At 45.4% G+C, this 16,578-nt stretch overlaps 2 protein-coding genes across 5 annotated transcripts in view; one reads left to right on the top strand and one right to left on the bottom strand.

Moving 5' to 3' along the window:
- The window catches only part of LOC310823570 (zinc finger protein 318-like), a 60,618-nt gene extending 44,363 nt beyond the window's left edge, over window positions 1-16,255 (bottom strand). For all 3 annotated transcript variants that reach the window (XR_014554952.1, XM_083696446.1, XM_083696447.1), the window contains exons 1-2: window positions 16,224-16,255; window positions 15,759-16,057 (exon numbers count right to left, since the gene is read on the bottom strand). Coding sequence is in view for 2 of the 3 variants with exons in the window: in XM_083696446.1 (XP_083552572.1) it covers window positions 15,759-16,037 (279 nt within the window). In the remaining variant the exon portion in view is untranslated. The remainder of the gene's footprint in view (window positions 1-15,758; window positions 16,058-16,223) is intronic.
- On the top strand, window positions 1,138-9,251 carry LOC310823576 (uncharacterized protein). Of its 2 annotated transcripts, XM_083696463.1 has the most exons (6): window positions 1,138-1,237; window positions 2,081-2,333; window positions 2,653-2,771; window positions 2,880-2,964; window positions 3,313-3,470; window positions 9,211-9,251. In XM_083696463.1, the coding sequence occupies exons 1-6, from the start codon at window positions 1,229-1,231 to the stop codon at window positions 9,220-9,222; spliced, it is 636 nt and encodes a 211-aa protein (XP_083552589.1). In that variant the 5' UTR covers window positions 1,138-1,228; the 3' UTR covers window positions 9,223-9,251. The 2 variants fall into 2 exon arrangements, 1 of the variants encoding a protein (XP_083552589.1); XR_014554955.1 differs by lacking the exon at window positions 9,211-9,251 and having other exon boundaries at window positions 2,445-2,771; window positions 3,313-3,484.
- Window positions 16,256-16,578: the final 323 nt, after the last annotated feature.

The following is a 16,578-nucleotide window of genomic DNA, read 5'->3' as shown; positions in this document are numbered from 1 at the left end:
CTGCCGTGATAACAGTGGATGTGAACTCTCTGGGCAGATAGAAAGGTCTACACTTAACCATGAGAAACTCTAGGTTAGCTGAGCAGTGACTCTCGGTGATGGTAGTGTCCGTGCACCACGTCTTGTTCACATAAATGCACAAACCTCCACCTCTGGTCTCACCCGCTGTTCTGTCTGCTCGGAGGACGTAGCGCCCTGCTAGCTCGATAGCGTTGTCGGGTACCTCGCTGTTGAGACAGGTTTCCGTGAGAACCATGATATTAAAGTCCATAATCCATTTGTGTGTGGTGATCCGCAGCTCATCCATCTTGTTCGCCAGGGAACAAACATTGGTGAGGAAAAGGCTAGGTAGTGAGAGTCGGTGTGGAGTTAGCTTGAGCCTCGCTCTCAGCCCACCTCGGCTCCCTCGCCTGTGTTTACGTTTCCGAGCCGGTCTGGGGTTGCTTCCGGTCGGTGTAGCGGAGTTAGCTGGTCCCGCTGTTTTGGCAATCTCAGGTATTACGTCGATAAAGATGTCTGGAATGCCGGAACCGATGTCCAAAAGTTCTCGTCGGCTGTACGATATGTATGCTAAACTGTTTTAGCGAGAATACTTGAAATAAACAAGCAAATAACCACTCATTCGCAAACTCTGGAGAGACACCGAGCGTCGCGATGCGTGCGCCATCTTGTTTCCTGACAGACATTGTATGTAATGTGAAGAAGAAAAAACACAAGGTCTGTTACGATCAATAGTTACACCACCAGCTTTTACAGAAGCATCTGTCAATCCGTCTAAGCAACTATGAAAGACGCAAATCACAGAGTTGCAAAGCTCTCAAGTCTCATGCATTGGGCGTGAGACACACGCATTTCAACCAGTTCACACGCCACACCTTGTATTTCTCACGCAGAGAAATTACCAGGATAACGCCCACCAAGTTGCGACGCTATTTTTTTATAACAGTGGAACAGGTAGGAATCAAGTGGGTTCCCCGTACAGTTCAGGAGGCGCCTGCCACGCACCAGCTAATCAAATAAAAAGAACAGCCAATCAAAAAATAGCATTGCTGTATGCGGGTAAGATTTAGATATTCCCGCTAAAACAAGGTTACATTCTGATTCCAACGAGGACAATGACATTGATTCACGCGCTCGCTGAAGTAGCTACAGAAGAGGACAGCACGCATTGATTCACATCTCGCCGAAATAGCTACAGACTGATCGACGTGGGAGAAGACCATATCCTATGAGTACAGTAAATCATCTCATCATTTGATTTCCGTTGCTGGGGAATAGTGTGTCCAGGCAGCTGGTAATCAGTAATGTTAGCTAACAGTTTGACCAGAGTGTGTGAACCAGCCTAGCTAGCCAGTTGAATCCCTGCTAATTTCAGCAGCTATACTGACACTTGTTTTTTAGTCTTAGTTCAGGACCCATTATTCACAAAGCTTTTCTCTTAGGCCAAAGATGTCAGGGAAGAGGCAAATGAGCATTCTTTCATGCTTCGCTCTGAAGGATCAGCTCCCTAAAAAGGTGGCCAGGTCAGAGGAGGAGACTGTGGAGAAGGCAGTAGTGGAGGCAGTGGAGGAGACAGCTAGGGTGTCAGTAGAGGATGAGTCAGTGGAAGAGACTGTGGAGGACACCATAGAAGAGACAGTGGAGAAGCCACTGGAAACAGGGAAAAAGAGAGGAGTAAGTGGAGCAGCCACCTATAGGTGTTTCTTTAAGAAGGAATGGTCAACCCGATGGCCATTCATCACAATGGGAACCACCAGCTCCTTCTACTGGTGCTCAGTCTGCAGACAAGAGAACTCCTGTGCCCATCAAGGCGTGAGGGACACAAGCAGGCATGTGGAAGGCAAGGGACATCGAGCCAAAGAACAGGCTCTAAACTCAGCCAGCAGTGTAGCACAGTTCTACACGCCAGCAACTTCTGTTGGAGGCATGAGTGTACAAGAGGCCAAGGTACATAGCACAGGAAAACCAAAAGGCTGGTGGCAATGTTTGATGAATTGCATTTTCCTTCAAATTGTTGGTTATATTACCATGAAAACTTATCTAATGTTTATGATTATTTAATCAATTGTTTCTATTGCAGACCAGGAGAGCTGAGGTGAAGGTTGCAGTTGCAATGGTGCAGCACAATGTTCCATTTGCCGTTGCTGACCATTTCAGCCCCTTGTACAAAGAATGTTTTAGAGACTCCCCCACGGCTCAGAGCTTTAAGAGCGCAAACACCAAAACAACGTGCATCATAAATGAAGCAGTGGCACCACATTTCAAGAAGGAACTGGTGATGAAAATGAGAGAGAATCCCTTCACACTTGTCACAGATGGCTCAAATGATACTGGTATGAGTTTAACAACTACCAGTAATTTGTATGTTTGTATCCATTTCTACATGCGCACTCATACAATTTTTGAACAACATGTAGGTTTAGTTATGCGCCTTATTGTTACAGGTCTAGAGAAGATGAATCCCCTCACAGTGAGAATATTTGACACCAACAAAGTTGTGCACAGATTCCTTGATATGTGCACCACCAGTGGACGGAGCTGTGGCACTGCTGAAGTGATTTATAAAAAAAATCAATGACACCTTGCAGGAAAGTAACATCCCTTGGAGAAATTGTGTAGGTCTCTCAATTGATAATGCTCCTGTAAATACAGGTGCCAAAAATTCAATTGCAGCCAGAATGCTGAGGGAAAATGGCAGCATTTACATACATGGATGCCCCTGTCATATTATCCACAACACTGCCAAACATGCAGGGCAGAAGTTTTTGGAAGTAAGTTCAAACATGTACACTTTATATTACCAATCTGTTAAGCCCAATGCCAAGTAAAACAGTTTGCTGTATAGTGTTGTAATAAATCTTTGAATTCATGTATTGCAGATATCCGGATTTGATCCAGAGGATCTGACTGTGGATGTTGGGTACTGGTTTAAGGGAAGCACCAACCGTAAAGGTTACCTGGCAGGTTTGTGATTCAACCAGCTCTACTGTTATACAACAAAATGCAGAAATTTTTTATTTGTTTGCTATTGATGTTATATATATATCTATATATATATATATCTATCTCTATTCCAGAATTTTGTGACTTCCATGGGAGCGAGTACATGGAAATGCTGCTGCACATTTCAGTGCGATGGTTAAGCCTGGAGAGGTTCTGCAGCAGTGCTCTTTGTTGAATTCTGCGGCAGTATGGGCCACTTACCAGCTATTTTAAGTCTTTAAGTATGTTGCTTATTTCATTGACAGTAGTACAGGTGCATTACACCACACTAAATATGTACTTTTAAGCGTAATCTGTTTTTATTTACAGATGAGAAACAACCAAGGTTTAGAAGGCTGGTGGATGCATTTTCCAACCCCCTGACTGAAGTCTACCTCCTCTTCTTTCAAGCAATGCTGCCAATGTTCACCACACTGAACCTCCTCCTCCAGAGAGAAAGGTCTTCCATCTTCCAGCTCCATGGAGAGGTAAAATGCAAGGGTTGGGCTATCCTGCTGCCAAGTATGTCTGCTTATTTTTCATTGGCTGATATGTCCTTTTTCAAGTAATACATGGAAATCTTTTATGAACTACAAATTTACAGATGACGAAGTTCATCATGAAACTGTGTGCGAGGTTCATGAAGCCGTTAGCACTACAGGGCCGACAAGTCCATGACATTCTCTACAAGGACCCACTAAACCAACTGCCAGGTAATACTTTCAAGTCTCACATAAGGAGATAAACCTTATGCTCATTGAGCTCATTGACCTCAAATATACTTTTTGGGAAGATTGTTGTTATGAGTTGGGTGATATCTCTGATGTGATGGAAAAGGCATAACATGTATATGTAGTCTATGGGTAAAATAGCATGCTTACATAGAGGAATACCTTCAACCACTTGCACTTGTTGTGCATATCTATGCATATCTAGAATCTATGTGCACTTACTGTTTGTCTGTCTAGTTTTGAGTTAAAGTGCTGATTGCACGCAAGGCTGCTGGTCCTGATGGGATCCCCAGACGCATCCTCAGGGCGTCTGGGGATCCCCAGACGCCCTATAATTGTCAAAATGGCGATATAATTGTCAAAATGGCGCCGCCGATGCCGGTCGCCGTTGTGGGAGCTCCGCAGAGGATGTGCGTTTTTTTAGCTTTTATGTGTTTTCTAAATTTTCTCATTGTGAGAAACTCACTGGCACTGATATCCTACGACAAGGACACACTTCTACATTTAAACTACAACTTAAGACCAAGTATTTTGGATAATTATTCTATTGACACGGCGTGGCCGGCGGAGATCAGAAGGACCCCCCACGATAACAACAATGGGAGCGCGCCAAAAAAGAGGAGGAAACACCGGGGAAAGCGGGCAGGCATTCGGAACCGGCTGAGAGCTCAGGCCCACCGTCCACCTCTGCCTAGCATACTTCTTGCTAATGTCCAGTCTCTGGAGAACAAGATGGATGATCTAAGGGCGAGGATTACTTTCCAGCGAGACGTAAGAGACTGTAACATCCTTTGTCTAACAGAGACATGGCTTACCTCGTTGGTACCGGACCGAGTCATCTGCCCTTCCGAGTCCTTCTCTGTTTTCCAGGCGGATAGAACGGAGGAGTCCGGCAAATCCAAGGGTGGTGGAGTTTGTTTCATGACCAACAACAACTGGTGTAACCCTAACAACGTAACGACGCTTTCTCAGTCCTGCTCGGCTGACCTGGAGCATCTGACCATCTCATGCCGCCCATTCTACCTTCCCCGGGAGTTTAGCTCAATCATCATCACAGCCGTCTACATTCCACCACAGGCCAACACCGAGGCAGCGCTATCGACCCTACATGATACGCTGTGCCGGCATCAGAGCAACCACCCTGAGGCGGCGATGATAGTAACAGGTGATTTCAATCGGGCTAACCTTAAAAAAGTTATGCCTAACTTCCGTCAACACATCAAGTGTGCCACCAGGGGAGATAGAACTTTGGACCATTGTTATACTCAGTTTAAGAATGGGTACAAAGCTGTTTCCCACCCTCCCTTTGGGAAATCAGATCACTGCGCCATTCTGTTGATGCCTGTTTACAAACAGAGGATCCAACAGGTAGCGGTCGTGAAAAGGGAGGGAATGCGGTGGTCCGACCAATCAGAGGCCGCGCTACAAGACGCGCTGAGTGACGTCGACTGGGATATGTTTCAATCAAGTTCCAGCGATGTCAGCGAGTTTACAGAGACCGTCTTGGACTTCATCTCTACATTAGCCGATAACATCGTACCAACGACAACGGTAAAGATCTACCCCAACCAGAAACCCTGGGTCGACAGCTCCATCCGTGCCGCTCTGAGGGCCCGCACCGCCGCTTACAACTCCGGGCTGGCATCCGGCAGCATGGAGGAGTATAAAGCGGAGTCCTACAAACTGCGAAGGGCAGTGAAAGCCGCCAAGAGGAGATACGCAGACAGAATGCAGGCGCAGATGGAGAGCAACGACACCAGGGGACTATGGCGAGGACTACGATCTATTACGGATTACCGGCACACACCCTCCTCAACCGGAAGTGCAGATGCCTCCCTAGCCGAAGACCTGAACTCTTTTTATGCACGGTTTGAGGCTGGCAACACCACCGCTAGCGCGCCGGCTAACAACAACAACGTCAGAGCGCTGGCTAGCGTGGCTGATGGGAGTTCACACGCTGGGGCAGAGCAAGCACTCTCCGTGACGGAACACGACGTGAGGAGGGCTCTGCTGAAGGTGAATACAAGGAAAGCTGCTGGCCCAGATGGCATACCTGGGAGAGTACTTAAGACCTGTGCTAACCAGCTAGCTCCTGTGTTCACCACTATATTCAACCTCTCACTGGCTAATTCAGTAGTTCCCACCTGTTTTAAAAGATCATCTATCGTCCCTGTGCCCAAGATCACCTCCCCAGCCTGCTTGAATGACTACAGACCCGTGGCTCTAACCTCAGTGGTCATGAAGTGCTTCGAGAGGCTGATTAAGGATTACATCTGCTCCTCCCTCCCTCCGACCCTGGACCCACTGCAGTTCGCATACAGATCTACAGACGATGCAGTTTCCCAGGTCCTCCACACCACTCTCTCTCACCTTGACAGGCAGAAGGGGGGCTGTGTGAGAATGCTGTTTATAGACTATAGCTCAGCGTTCAATACCATAGTCCCCACCAGACTGGCTGATAAGATGATTGGCCTAGGACTGAACATTCCCCTGTGTGCCTGGATCCTGGACTTTCTGACGGCCAGGCCACAGGTGGTCAGGGTGGGTAGACACACCTCCAGCTCACTCACACTGAGCACAGGGTCCCCCCAGGGCTGTGTCCTTAGTCCCCTCCTCTACTCCCTGTACACCCACGACTGTGTGGCTAAGTCCAGCGAAAACTCCATCATCAAGTTTGCGGACGACACGGTCGTGGTGGGGCTGATCTCAGATAACAATGAGAAAGGCTACCTGGACGAGGTGGCGGACCTGTCACTCTGGTGTCAGGAGAACAGCCTCATCCTGAATGTCTCCAAGACAAAAGAGCTGATTGTGGACTTCGGGAGAGCACAAAAAAGGGCCTACACACCACTGGACATCGGAGGGACTGCTGTGGACAGGGTGAGCAGTTTTAAATACCTGGGAGTCCACATCTCAGAAGACCTGACCTGGACTACCCACATCAGTTCTCTGGTGGGAAAGGCAAGGCAGCGCCTGTTCCATCTCAGGCAACTGAGGAAATTCAGAGTCTCCCAGAGGATCCTTCAGTCCTTCTACTGTGGAGAGCATCCTGGCTGGCAACATCACCGTCTGGTACGGTAACAGCACGGCCCAGGACAGGCGAGCTCTGCAAAGGGTGGTACGCCTGGCGGAAAAAACCATGGGAGCTCCAACCCCCCCTCTCCATGTTCTGTACACCAGGAGGTGTAGGACCAGAGCCTGCAGGATTATGAAGGATCCTCACCACCCGAAACATGGACTGTTCCAGCCGCTGCGGTCAGGAAAACGCCTCCGCTGTCATGCAGCAAGAACAGAGAGGCTAAGGCTGAGTTTCTTCCCCCACGCCATCAGAATCGTCAACGATGACCCCACCAGTGCCCCCATCAAGACACTCACACATGCACTGTCATCTTAACACATATGCACACACAGTCATCCATCTGCTATTTATATTGCTTACTTATATGCTTACCGGTTATACTGTTCATATTGTTTATACTGTCCATACTGTATATTTTTTAGTACTTCTATTTTTATTTTATTGTATTTTAAAACGTATTGTATTGTTGCACTACTCTGTGGCACTGTCACTTTTGCATTTCACTGTGCACGTGACAAATAATGAATCTTGAATATAACACAGGGCCTGTGCTGTGCAGCTGACTGAGGTTTGGACTGATATTCAACCTGTCCCTAGCCCAAGCAGCTGTCCCCGCGTGCTTCAAAACCACCTCCATCGTGCCGGTGCCAAAACACTCCACTGCAACGAGCTTAAATGACTTCCGCCCAGTTGCACTCACCCCCATCATCATGAAGTGCTTCGAGAGGCTGGTCTTAGCTCAACTCAAGACCTGTTTACCACCCACACTGGACCCCTTCCAATTCGCCTACCGGCAGAACAGGAGTACAGAGGATGCCATCTCAACGGCACTTCACTCCGCCCTGTCCCACCTCGACAATACCAACTCTTATGTGAGAATGCTGTTCATTGACTTCAGTTCAGCATTCAACACCATCATCCCCTCCAAACTGATCTCCAAACTCAGGCAACTGGGCATCAACTCCTCCCTCTGCAACTGGATTCTGGACTTTCTAACCAACAGGCCGCAGTCTGTTAGGCTACACAACCACACCTCCTCAACCCTCACCCTGAACACCGGCGTTACACAAGGCTGTGTGCTGAGCCCCCTCCTTTACTCCCTCTTCACCTACGACTGCACACCTGTACATGGCTCAAACACCATTGTTAAGTTTGCAGACGACACAACGGTGATTGGTCTCATCAGCAACAACGATGAGTCGGCCTACAGGGAGGAGGTCCAGCACCTGACAGTGTGGTGCAACGACAACAACCTGGCTCTCAACACCAGGAAGACCAAAGAGCTCATTGTGGACTTCAGGAAGTCAAAAGCTGGCACACACACCCCCATCCTCATCAACGAGACTGAGGTGGAGCGAGTCACCAGCTTCAAGTTTCTGGGTGTCCACATCTCTGATGATCTCTCCTGGACCCTCAACACCTCTAGACTGATCAAGAAGGCTCACCAGCGTCTCTTCTTCCTGAGGAGACTAAAGAAGGTCCATCTGTCTCCTCAGATCCTGGTGAATTTCTACCGCTGCACCATCGAGAGCATCCTCACCAACTGTGTCACAGTATGGTATGGCAACTGCTCTGCCTCTGACCGGAAAGCACTGCAGAGGGTGGTGAAACCTGCCCAACGCATCACCGGTTCCTCACTCCCCTCCATTGAGGCTGTCCAGGGCAAACGATGCTTGCGTAAGGCACGCAGCATCGTCAAGGACATTTCTCACCCCAACCACAGACTGTTCACCCCACTCCCCTCCGGGAGGCGCTACAGATCTCTCCGCACCCGAACCAGCAGGTTCAGAGGTAGCTTCTTCCCTGCGGCTGTCACCCTACTGAACTCGAACTCTGCACCTAGGTGACAGCCTACCAACCACTGCACCCCCCGGACAATTGCACTACCCTACAGTGTACATACCTGTCTATACTGTTCATAATGCACATATCCCTATATTTTCTTAATACTACTGTTAATACACTGCACATATCTGTAAATACCTGTTTATACTGTATTCCATATTTATTCTGTTATTACCCAAATGTTACTGTTAATACATACATACTGCTAGACTGTATTGCCTATACAGCTCATACGCTGCTACACTGTTCATCCTGCATCCTATTTATTCTGCTTATAATGCTACTGCTAATTTATATACTGCACTACTATACTGCACTACCTGTATATACTGATCACACTGCACTTTTCTGCTTTTTTGCACTTCTGGTTAGACACTGCATTTCGTTGTCTCTGTACTTGTACTCTGCACAATGACAAAGTTGAATCTAATTTAATCTAATCTGATTGCCATGTCAAATTCCTGTGTGTCTACCTGATGCATTTGGCGAGTAAAAAGTGATTTTGATTCTGAGATATTGTTTAAACTACCTGTACTTAATTTGCTTTCTCTCTTTCTGTTCTCTGTCTGGTAGGAGAAAAGCTAAATGTTGGCTTCACCACCAGAGCTACCCTCAACAGGCTCCTTGAGGCATCACACCTCAGGAGGTGCAGCTATTCCAGCAGGCAGCAGTGGCGTTTCTGGTCAGGGCTGTGGAGTATGGCATCAACACCCCCTGAAGGAGGCCCTTCTGAAGCATGTAAAATTTGTTGACGTGCAGCAGAGGGCTGAGTGTGGGGTGGAAGATGCCCTATACTTCGTAGACAGGCAAGGGTTTCCACATTTTCCAGGATTTCAACATATTGAATACTTTAAGTTTAATTTTGACCATGGTCACAAAACAAATCCTTAATCAGTTCTTCACACATGGTGCTCTTTTTAGATTTCAGGAACTACTTCCTTTCCATGGGCCACAGGAACAGAACATGGTGAGTGAGGAGTTCCTGGAGTATCAGCTCATGGATATCCCCAAGATCTCACCACCTTTAATGTTGAGGAGTTTTGGGTCCTCAACAAAGAGCAAGGTAAGAAATATTTGGCACCACATGACACACACATAATTAATTGAAATAATAAAAGCAAAGCATTTGAGTAATAGATGCCCTTGGTTCCTTTTTTCAAAGGTGACCGGTTTGAGCCAGTTTGGGAGGCTTTCTAAGATAGCTGCATTAGTGTTAGTGCTCCCTCATTCGAATGCAGACGCTGAGAGGGTTTTCTCCATGGTCGGACTGAACAAGACCAAAACCAGGAACAGCTTGGCACTCGATGGAACTTGGAAAATGCTGAATTAAATAAATATTTTTATTTGTATGAATTTATGTGTCATTTATCAGATCAGACCCCCACCGCCGACAAAATCTCACTCTGAACTCAGTTCAAAACTTCAAAAAAAAAAAAGCCCTGGAGTTGTTCGTGGGATGGCATCATGCCATGGAAGCCCAACTACCATAACTACTTGGTATTTACTTGATATCCACGTCTGTATACTGATGAAGTTGTCTTTGCAGAGCAAGATCCGACTGAGAAAATGCATTGTACAATAGCCACCCATGTACACCGTTGTCCACACATTTCGCTGATATGGTACTACCTGCCTTATTGGGATGGCAGTTACCATGTGAAGGTTTGGCAAGGAAATTTGACTATTTTGTTAATATCTTAAAGTATATCTTAATATTAATTAAATTACTTGGAGTCAGATTAACACTATATGCAAAGAATTGTTGAGTTTGCGCTGATTTAGGGCAAGAATGGTCAAATAGAATGAGGCTTTAATAATACTGTATACTTATGCAATTATTACAAGGCAAATACTTCATAGAACAATGTTACATTCTACCCTCAATGGTAAATGACAGATAAAGAGAGAGGTAGGGAGATGACTACAGGTCACTCTTACAATACTACTCACAGCTCAGACGAGAACCACACATCAGAACAAAGAAAGAATCTGACTATAACATTCTGTTTTATACCCTGACTTCCAACCATAGTATTTCAATTAGGAGCAGTTTGCAAGGGAACCAATCAGAATTCATCCCATCAATTCTATACTGATGACGCTACAATTTTGACACCTTCCGGAGAGAACACTAGAGAGATCATAGCCAACTGTCCTATCGAGGGAAGGGATCTCAAGGAAGGGGGGCAGAATTGCTCCCCCTTCAGTACAGCGTCAAACAAGTTAATCCTGTCAGAATGAGAGTGTGTCAGTACACCACACTAAACAGTGTAGGCCTAATTGCGCTCTGTGAACGACTGGTGTAAAGGGTAAATTATGATGTCCATACTGTAATAGAAAATGTAGGCAGGAGTGACGATCACCTGTCTCAATGCTGAATTGCAAAGATCTTATTTGGGAGCACCTGCCCTTCATAATAGTTATGCTGTCGTCATCCGCAATATCATGTTAACTTTGCAAGGTGTGCAGATCTGTGAATATCACAAAATACCATTTATGCTAACATTAAGATAAATCAATGTAGTATTCTTAGATGTGAATGACAATGGCATTACTTTGGCAATCTTGTCAGCCAAAGCCCACTCATTGATCTTGATTATCAGCATCTGTTGAGGAACATGCATTGGATATTACATATAGTACCAGTCAAAAGTTTGGACACACCTTCTCATTCAATGGTTTTTCTTTATTTTTATTATTTTCTACATTGTAGATTAATATTGAAGACATGAAAACTATGAAGGAACACATGGAATTATGTAGTAAACAAAAGTGTTAAACAAACCAGAATATGTTTTATATTTTAGATTCTTCAAAGTAGCCACCTTTTGCTTTCATGACGGCTTTGCACACTCTTGGCAAGGTGTGTCCAAACTTTTGACTGGTACTGTATGATGACAATCAATTCCAATGACACTCATAGCCCCCATTCTGATATGTTGTAACTTTCTAACTACATAAATAGGAGGAAAAAAGACATGGAGTACCTGGTCAAGGTATTGGCAGAGGCCAATTCTCTTTTCATTGAGTTCCATGCCAGTGCAATGGGGGCACACTGTGGTGTCCAGAAGACCCAGCATGCCATTGGTCTGCGCTACTACTGACCAGGAATGTCCCAGGGTGAGTGCAGAGTATTACATTTAGGTAATTTGTTCCCAATGTTGAGAGACTGTGTGTAATTTCCCTGCACCTTGTTGTATGGTAAATTTAAAGACATACAAGGGTTGTAATCCCACACCTAGGGGAAAAGGTCACAAGAAAACAGATGGTCTTAGAATATTTGAAGAATGCAGGCAGAAGGGGTAAGGTCAGATTGAGGGGTTTGATATGGGTGAAGAAAAGAAAGGATCTAAAGCTGCAGAAACCAGGATAGAGTAATTAAAAGTTAGGGTAAATAAGTCATAAACAAAGTTGTAAACAGCCAGAACAAAAGGCTTTTGAAATCAGCCAGGCTCATCAAGATTTAGGTAGACAAAGAGATGCCAGGGCAGGTGGGGGAGCCCACCTTGATGACGAAATGTAATTCTTGAATGTTATTGGTGTAAGTAGACAGGAACAGAGGTACGTCGAATAGAAGGCGTTGACCTGTATGAGAGTCGATAAAAACAGGTGACAGACGAAAACTCAGGGTTCAACTTTGCAAATCTGAAACAGCTTATTTCTCTGTGAATAAAGTCTCTGAATGAATCAACAGCTCTGGTTAACGGTATTTTATTTCAAAATACTATGATTTAAATTCTACGACAGTTGCTCTGAACCTACTGTGTCCTTTAGGACATTTGTCATTGTTAGTCTCCTTCAGTTGGACTCATACAGTACTTTGTCCCTTAGGTGGCAGAATGCCCTCAATGCCAGGCCAAAAGGACTGATCAAGTAACAGATACATGTCAGTATCTCAGTGTGGCTCAGTTGGTAGTGCATGGTTGTAGCAGCAGCACAAAGTGGGGAAGCTGATAGGCTTGGACCCTTCAACATTCTGAAGTTGAAGGGCAAGAGTGCGGACCTTGTTGGGGTTGATGAGGCCACACGCCCAAGGGTGAATATAGATCATCTTACAAAGTCTCGGGAACCAGAGGAGAGCATCCCAAGAAAATTTAAGAGGGCCTCTCTTTCCACATCCACCAGCACCAGTTCCCGCCCATCTACTAGCACCACCTCCAGCACCTTCACCATCAATGATGACAGTCGTAAGTGAATATTTTTATCACGTCAAAGGTGTGGTGCGCAAGGTAGGCTTAGTGTTTCTGACATTTAAAACAACTTAAAGTCACATATGCCTTTGTGCACAAAGAAAATCAAGTAATTCTGCTATGGGTTGAATGGCAAGTCTATACCCTTGCCATCAAGCTGAAACCATTGTGTTGGTTTTTGTTTGGAGCTATTTCAGTCCATTTAAGGATTTCAGTCATCCTTTTGCATGCCCTTATCATTAAGTTCTGTCATCATTGTGATATGCATTTGCATATTTTTCAGTGATTGCTGACATATGGGCAGGAAAGCGAAGGGATGTCCTGTGGAGCCGCATTGGGCCATAGAAGGTGTATTCCAGCAAGCTGGAAGGTCTTGCACCAGGGAACAAACTGGAGTGAGGTAAAACACGTTCAATATTGTAGTCCTACTAGTATTGTTAATTGTACAGTAGATACTGTGTAAAGTTGTATGACACTACACTTCATTTTGTCAATACAATGCATCTTTAGCGTGTGTTTTAGGATTAGGATGTCAGCGTTAATAAAATGGCAATAGTGGTGGGTTATCTTCAGGTGATTAATGCCTACTTGGCTGGCCTAATTAAGAGAACAAAAGAGGCAGGGTCTCATGGCAACTCCTACCAGATGACCCAAGTCTGGAGGGGAGATTTGAAGGGGTTGAGGAAGGTGCGTGCAATTCAGCTTTTCATATCTTAGAGTGAATGCCATTGACATACAGTGGGGGAAATAATTATTTGATCCCCTGCTGATTTTGTTAGTTTGCCCGATTACAAAGAAATGAGCGGTCTATCATTTTTATGGTACTTTTATTTTAACAAATAGACACAGAATATCAACAAAGAAGTCCAGAAAAACATATTATATAAAGTTATAAATTAATTTGCATTTGATCGAAGGAAATAAGTATTTGATCCCCAAGCAAAACATGACTTAGTACTTGGTGGAGAAACCCTTGTTGGCAAGCACAGAAGTCAGACGTTTCTTGTAGTTGGTCACCAGGTTTGCACACATCACAGGAGGGATTTTGGTCCACTCCTCTTTACAGATCCTCTCCAAATCCTGAAGGTTTCAAGGCTTTTGCTTGGCAACTCGAAGCTTCAGCTCCCTCCACAAATTTTCGATAGGATTAAGGTCTGGAGACTAGCTAGGCCACTCCATGACCTTAGTGTGCTTCTTCTTGAGCCACTCCTTTGTTGCCTTGGCCGTATGTTTTGGGTCATTGTCATGCTGGAAGACCCATCCACGACTCATCCTCAGTGCTCTGGCTGAGGGAAGGAGGTTCTCGTCCAAGATCTTACGGTACATGGCCCCGTCCATTGGCCCCTCAATGCAGTGAAGTCATCCTGTGCCCTTAGCAGAGAAACAACCCCAAAGCATAATGTTTCCACCTCCGTGTTTGACGGTGGGGATGGTGTTCTTGGGATTGTAGCATTCAGCATTTCTCTCCCTCCAAACACGAAGAGTCGAATTTATGCCAAAGAGTTCAATTTTGGTCTCATCTGACCACATCACCTTCTCCCAAGCCTTCTCTGAATCATTTAAGTGTTCATTGGCAAACTTCAGATGGGCCTGTACATGTGCCTTCTTGAGCAGGGGGACCTTGCGGGCACTGCAGGATTTCAATCTGTTACGGTGTAGTGTGTTACCAATGGTTTTCTTGCTGATGGTCTTGTAGCCCATTCCAGCCTTGTGCAGGTCTTCAACTCTTACCCTGATGTCCTTTGAATGTTCTTTGGTCTTGCCCATGGTGGTGGAGAGGTTGGAATGGAAGAGATTGATTCTATTGACAGGTGTCTTTTATACCCATAACAATTAGGAGATTAGGAGTACTTTCTTAAAGTGACAGGAGTAATCTGTGTGCCTCATGGGCATATAACCGGTCTGTATGAGCCAGAATTCTTGCTGGTTTGTAGGGGATCAAATACTTATTTCCTTCGATCAAATGCAAATGAATTTATAACTTTATATAATGTGTTTTTTCTGGACTTCTTTGTTGATATTCTGTCTCTATTTGTTAAAATAAAAGTACCATAAAAATTATAGACCGCTCATTTCTTTGTAATCAGGCAAACTAACAAAATCAGCAGGGGATCAAATAATTATTTCCCCCACTGTAAGTCCCTTATCAATAATGTGAATTTATGGTATGATTTCATTCGGATCTTGTGACATGATATTTTTGTTGGAGCAGTGAACCACAACCATCAATGGACACTGGTGGTAAGTGAGAACATGAATGACCCCCCCCCCCCCCCCCCGCCAACAACATCAAGGCCACAGACATTGTGCAGAGTAACACACATTATCTGCTTACTGCAGCAAACCTGTTTTGGAAATCGTTTCCACATTGTCCATTCCTATATCTGCTTATGGTTCCCTCTTAGTGATCTGTGTCCACACTGACGTTGTTATAGAAAAGGTCCTGCATTTACTCTCGTGCCCGGAGAACAGTATTTGTTGAACGTCTGGTTTTAGCATTGACTTATACAAGTATTGCGGACACATTCTGGTAGACACTTTAGTATGGATATGATTTATTGTGAAATGTGCAGAGCACTTTAAGCTGTCACCGAAAACCGAGGGTTTAGTAATGATTCTGCTGCCATGGCTGCCACCTGTAGGTGACTGAAGTGATTACACAGTGGCATCATTCCGAATGAAATGACTCGAACCAAAGAGAGTAGTTCGAACACTGACGTGTTGTGTACATGATTATCGCATTACGTTGATCTCTGCTAAAAGTGTTTTAAGCGTTCATCGGGCATTGCATTGCTCTGTCGGACAACAGATTATAGCGACGATTACACGCTGCTAGTAAAGTTATTATAGGGCGTCTCAGTGATTTGCAGTATGGAAAACAAATAGAAAGTTAACAATTTATTTGTATTCATTATCTACTGTTGCACTTACTTCCCTCGGAGGCGGAGGCCCGCTGTCCCAGTCACCTGAACTGCGACTTCCTGAACTGGGAGACGGATACCTCCTACGCGGTGGAGAACGTCTGTAGGGGTCTGGAGGCCCACGATCATGATAACCGTGGTCGTGTGGAGGCCGAGGCCTACCTCTTTCTTCTCTGAAAGGAGGTCGAGGGTAAGGCCGGCCGGGCCCAGGATGCGGACCATGGGACGGGGGACCACGGTCCTCGTAGGATGGATACCCTCCTCGAGATGGAGGCCGACCACGATACATTTTCACTGTTAAATCTGACCCTTCGGAGCAATACAACAACGTACTTAATCAACTCACATGGCCGTCTTCTACTACTGACTGTATTTATACATTTGATGCTGAATACATTTGACCATGTATTTGTGCATTCAAGATGTTTTCAATGCACCGCACGATGCTAGCATGAAGAAAACAAGCTTCACAAACCTCCGAAATGTCCTCACACCATATTGGTCCCTTGAATCACTGCATACGGTCTTCTTTTTCTTCTTCTTCAGTGGGGTTTTTAAGGCAGTTGGCAACCCAATGTAATGGCGCTTTACCACCACCGACTGGGCGGGCGGGCATTGGAATGCATTTTTAGAGACTACCCTGAATTGTATTGATAAATACATGCAGGGGCGCCGCTAGAGATTTTGGGCCCGATGAAAGAATATAATATTGCCCCCCCCCCCCCCCTCCAACCTAAACCACCCACCAGCCTAGAAAACCCATTTGACGACCCGTAGTTTAATAGACTGGTAGCTCTAGTGTAGTCTAGTGTTAATTACCCAATACTTAA

Source organism: Argentina silus (genome assembly GCF_951799395.1).
Source record: "Argentina silus genome assembly, chromosome: Y".
NCBI lineage: Eukaryota > Metazoa > Chordata > Actinopteri > Argentiniformes > Argentinidae > Argentina > Argentina silus.
The sequence above is the reverse complement of the archived record's forward strand: the minus strand, read 5'-3'. Positions and strand labels throughout refer to the sequence as shown.

Coding starts and splice junctions, on each gene's coding strand:
- LOC310823576 (XM_083696463.1), top strand. Junction 2,334..2,652: donor AGATGGCTCAAATGATACTG/GTATGAGTTTAA, acceptor CTGTAAATACAG/GTGCCAAAAATTCAATTGCA. Junction 2,772..2,879: donor CAGGGCAGAAGTTTTTGGAA/GTAAGTTCAAAC, acceptor CATGTATTGCAG/ATATCCGGATTTGATCCAGA.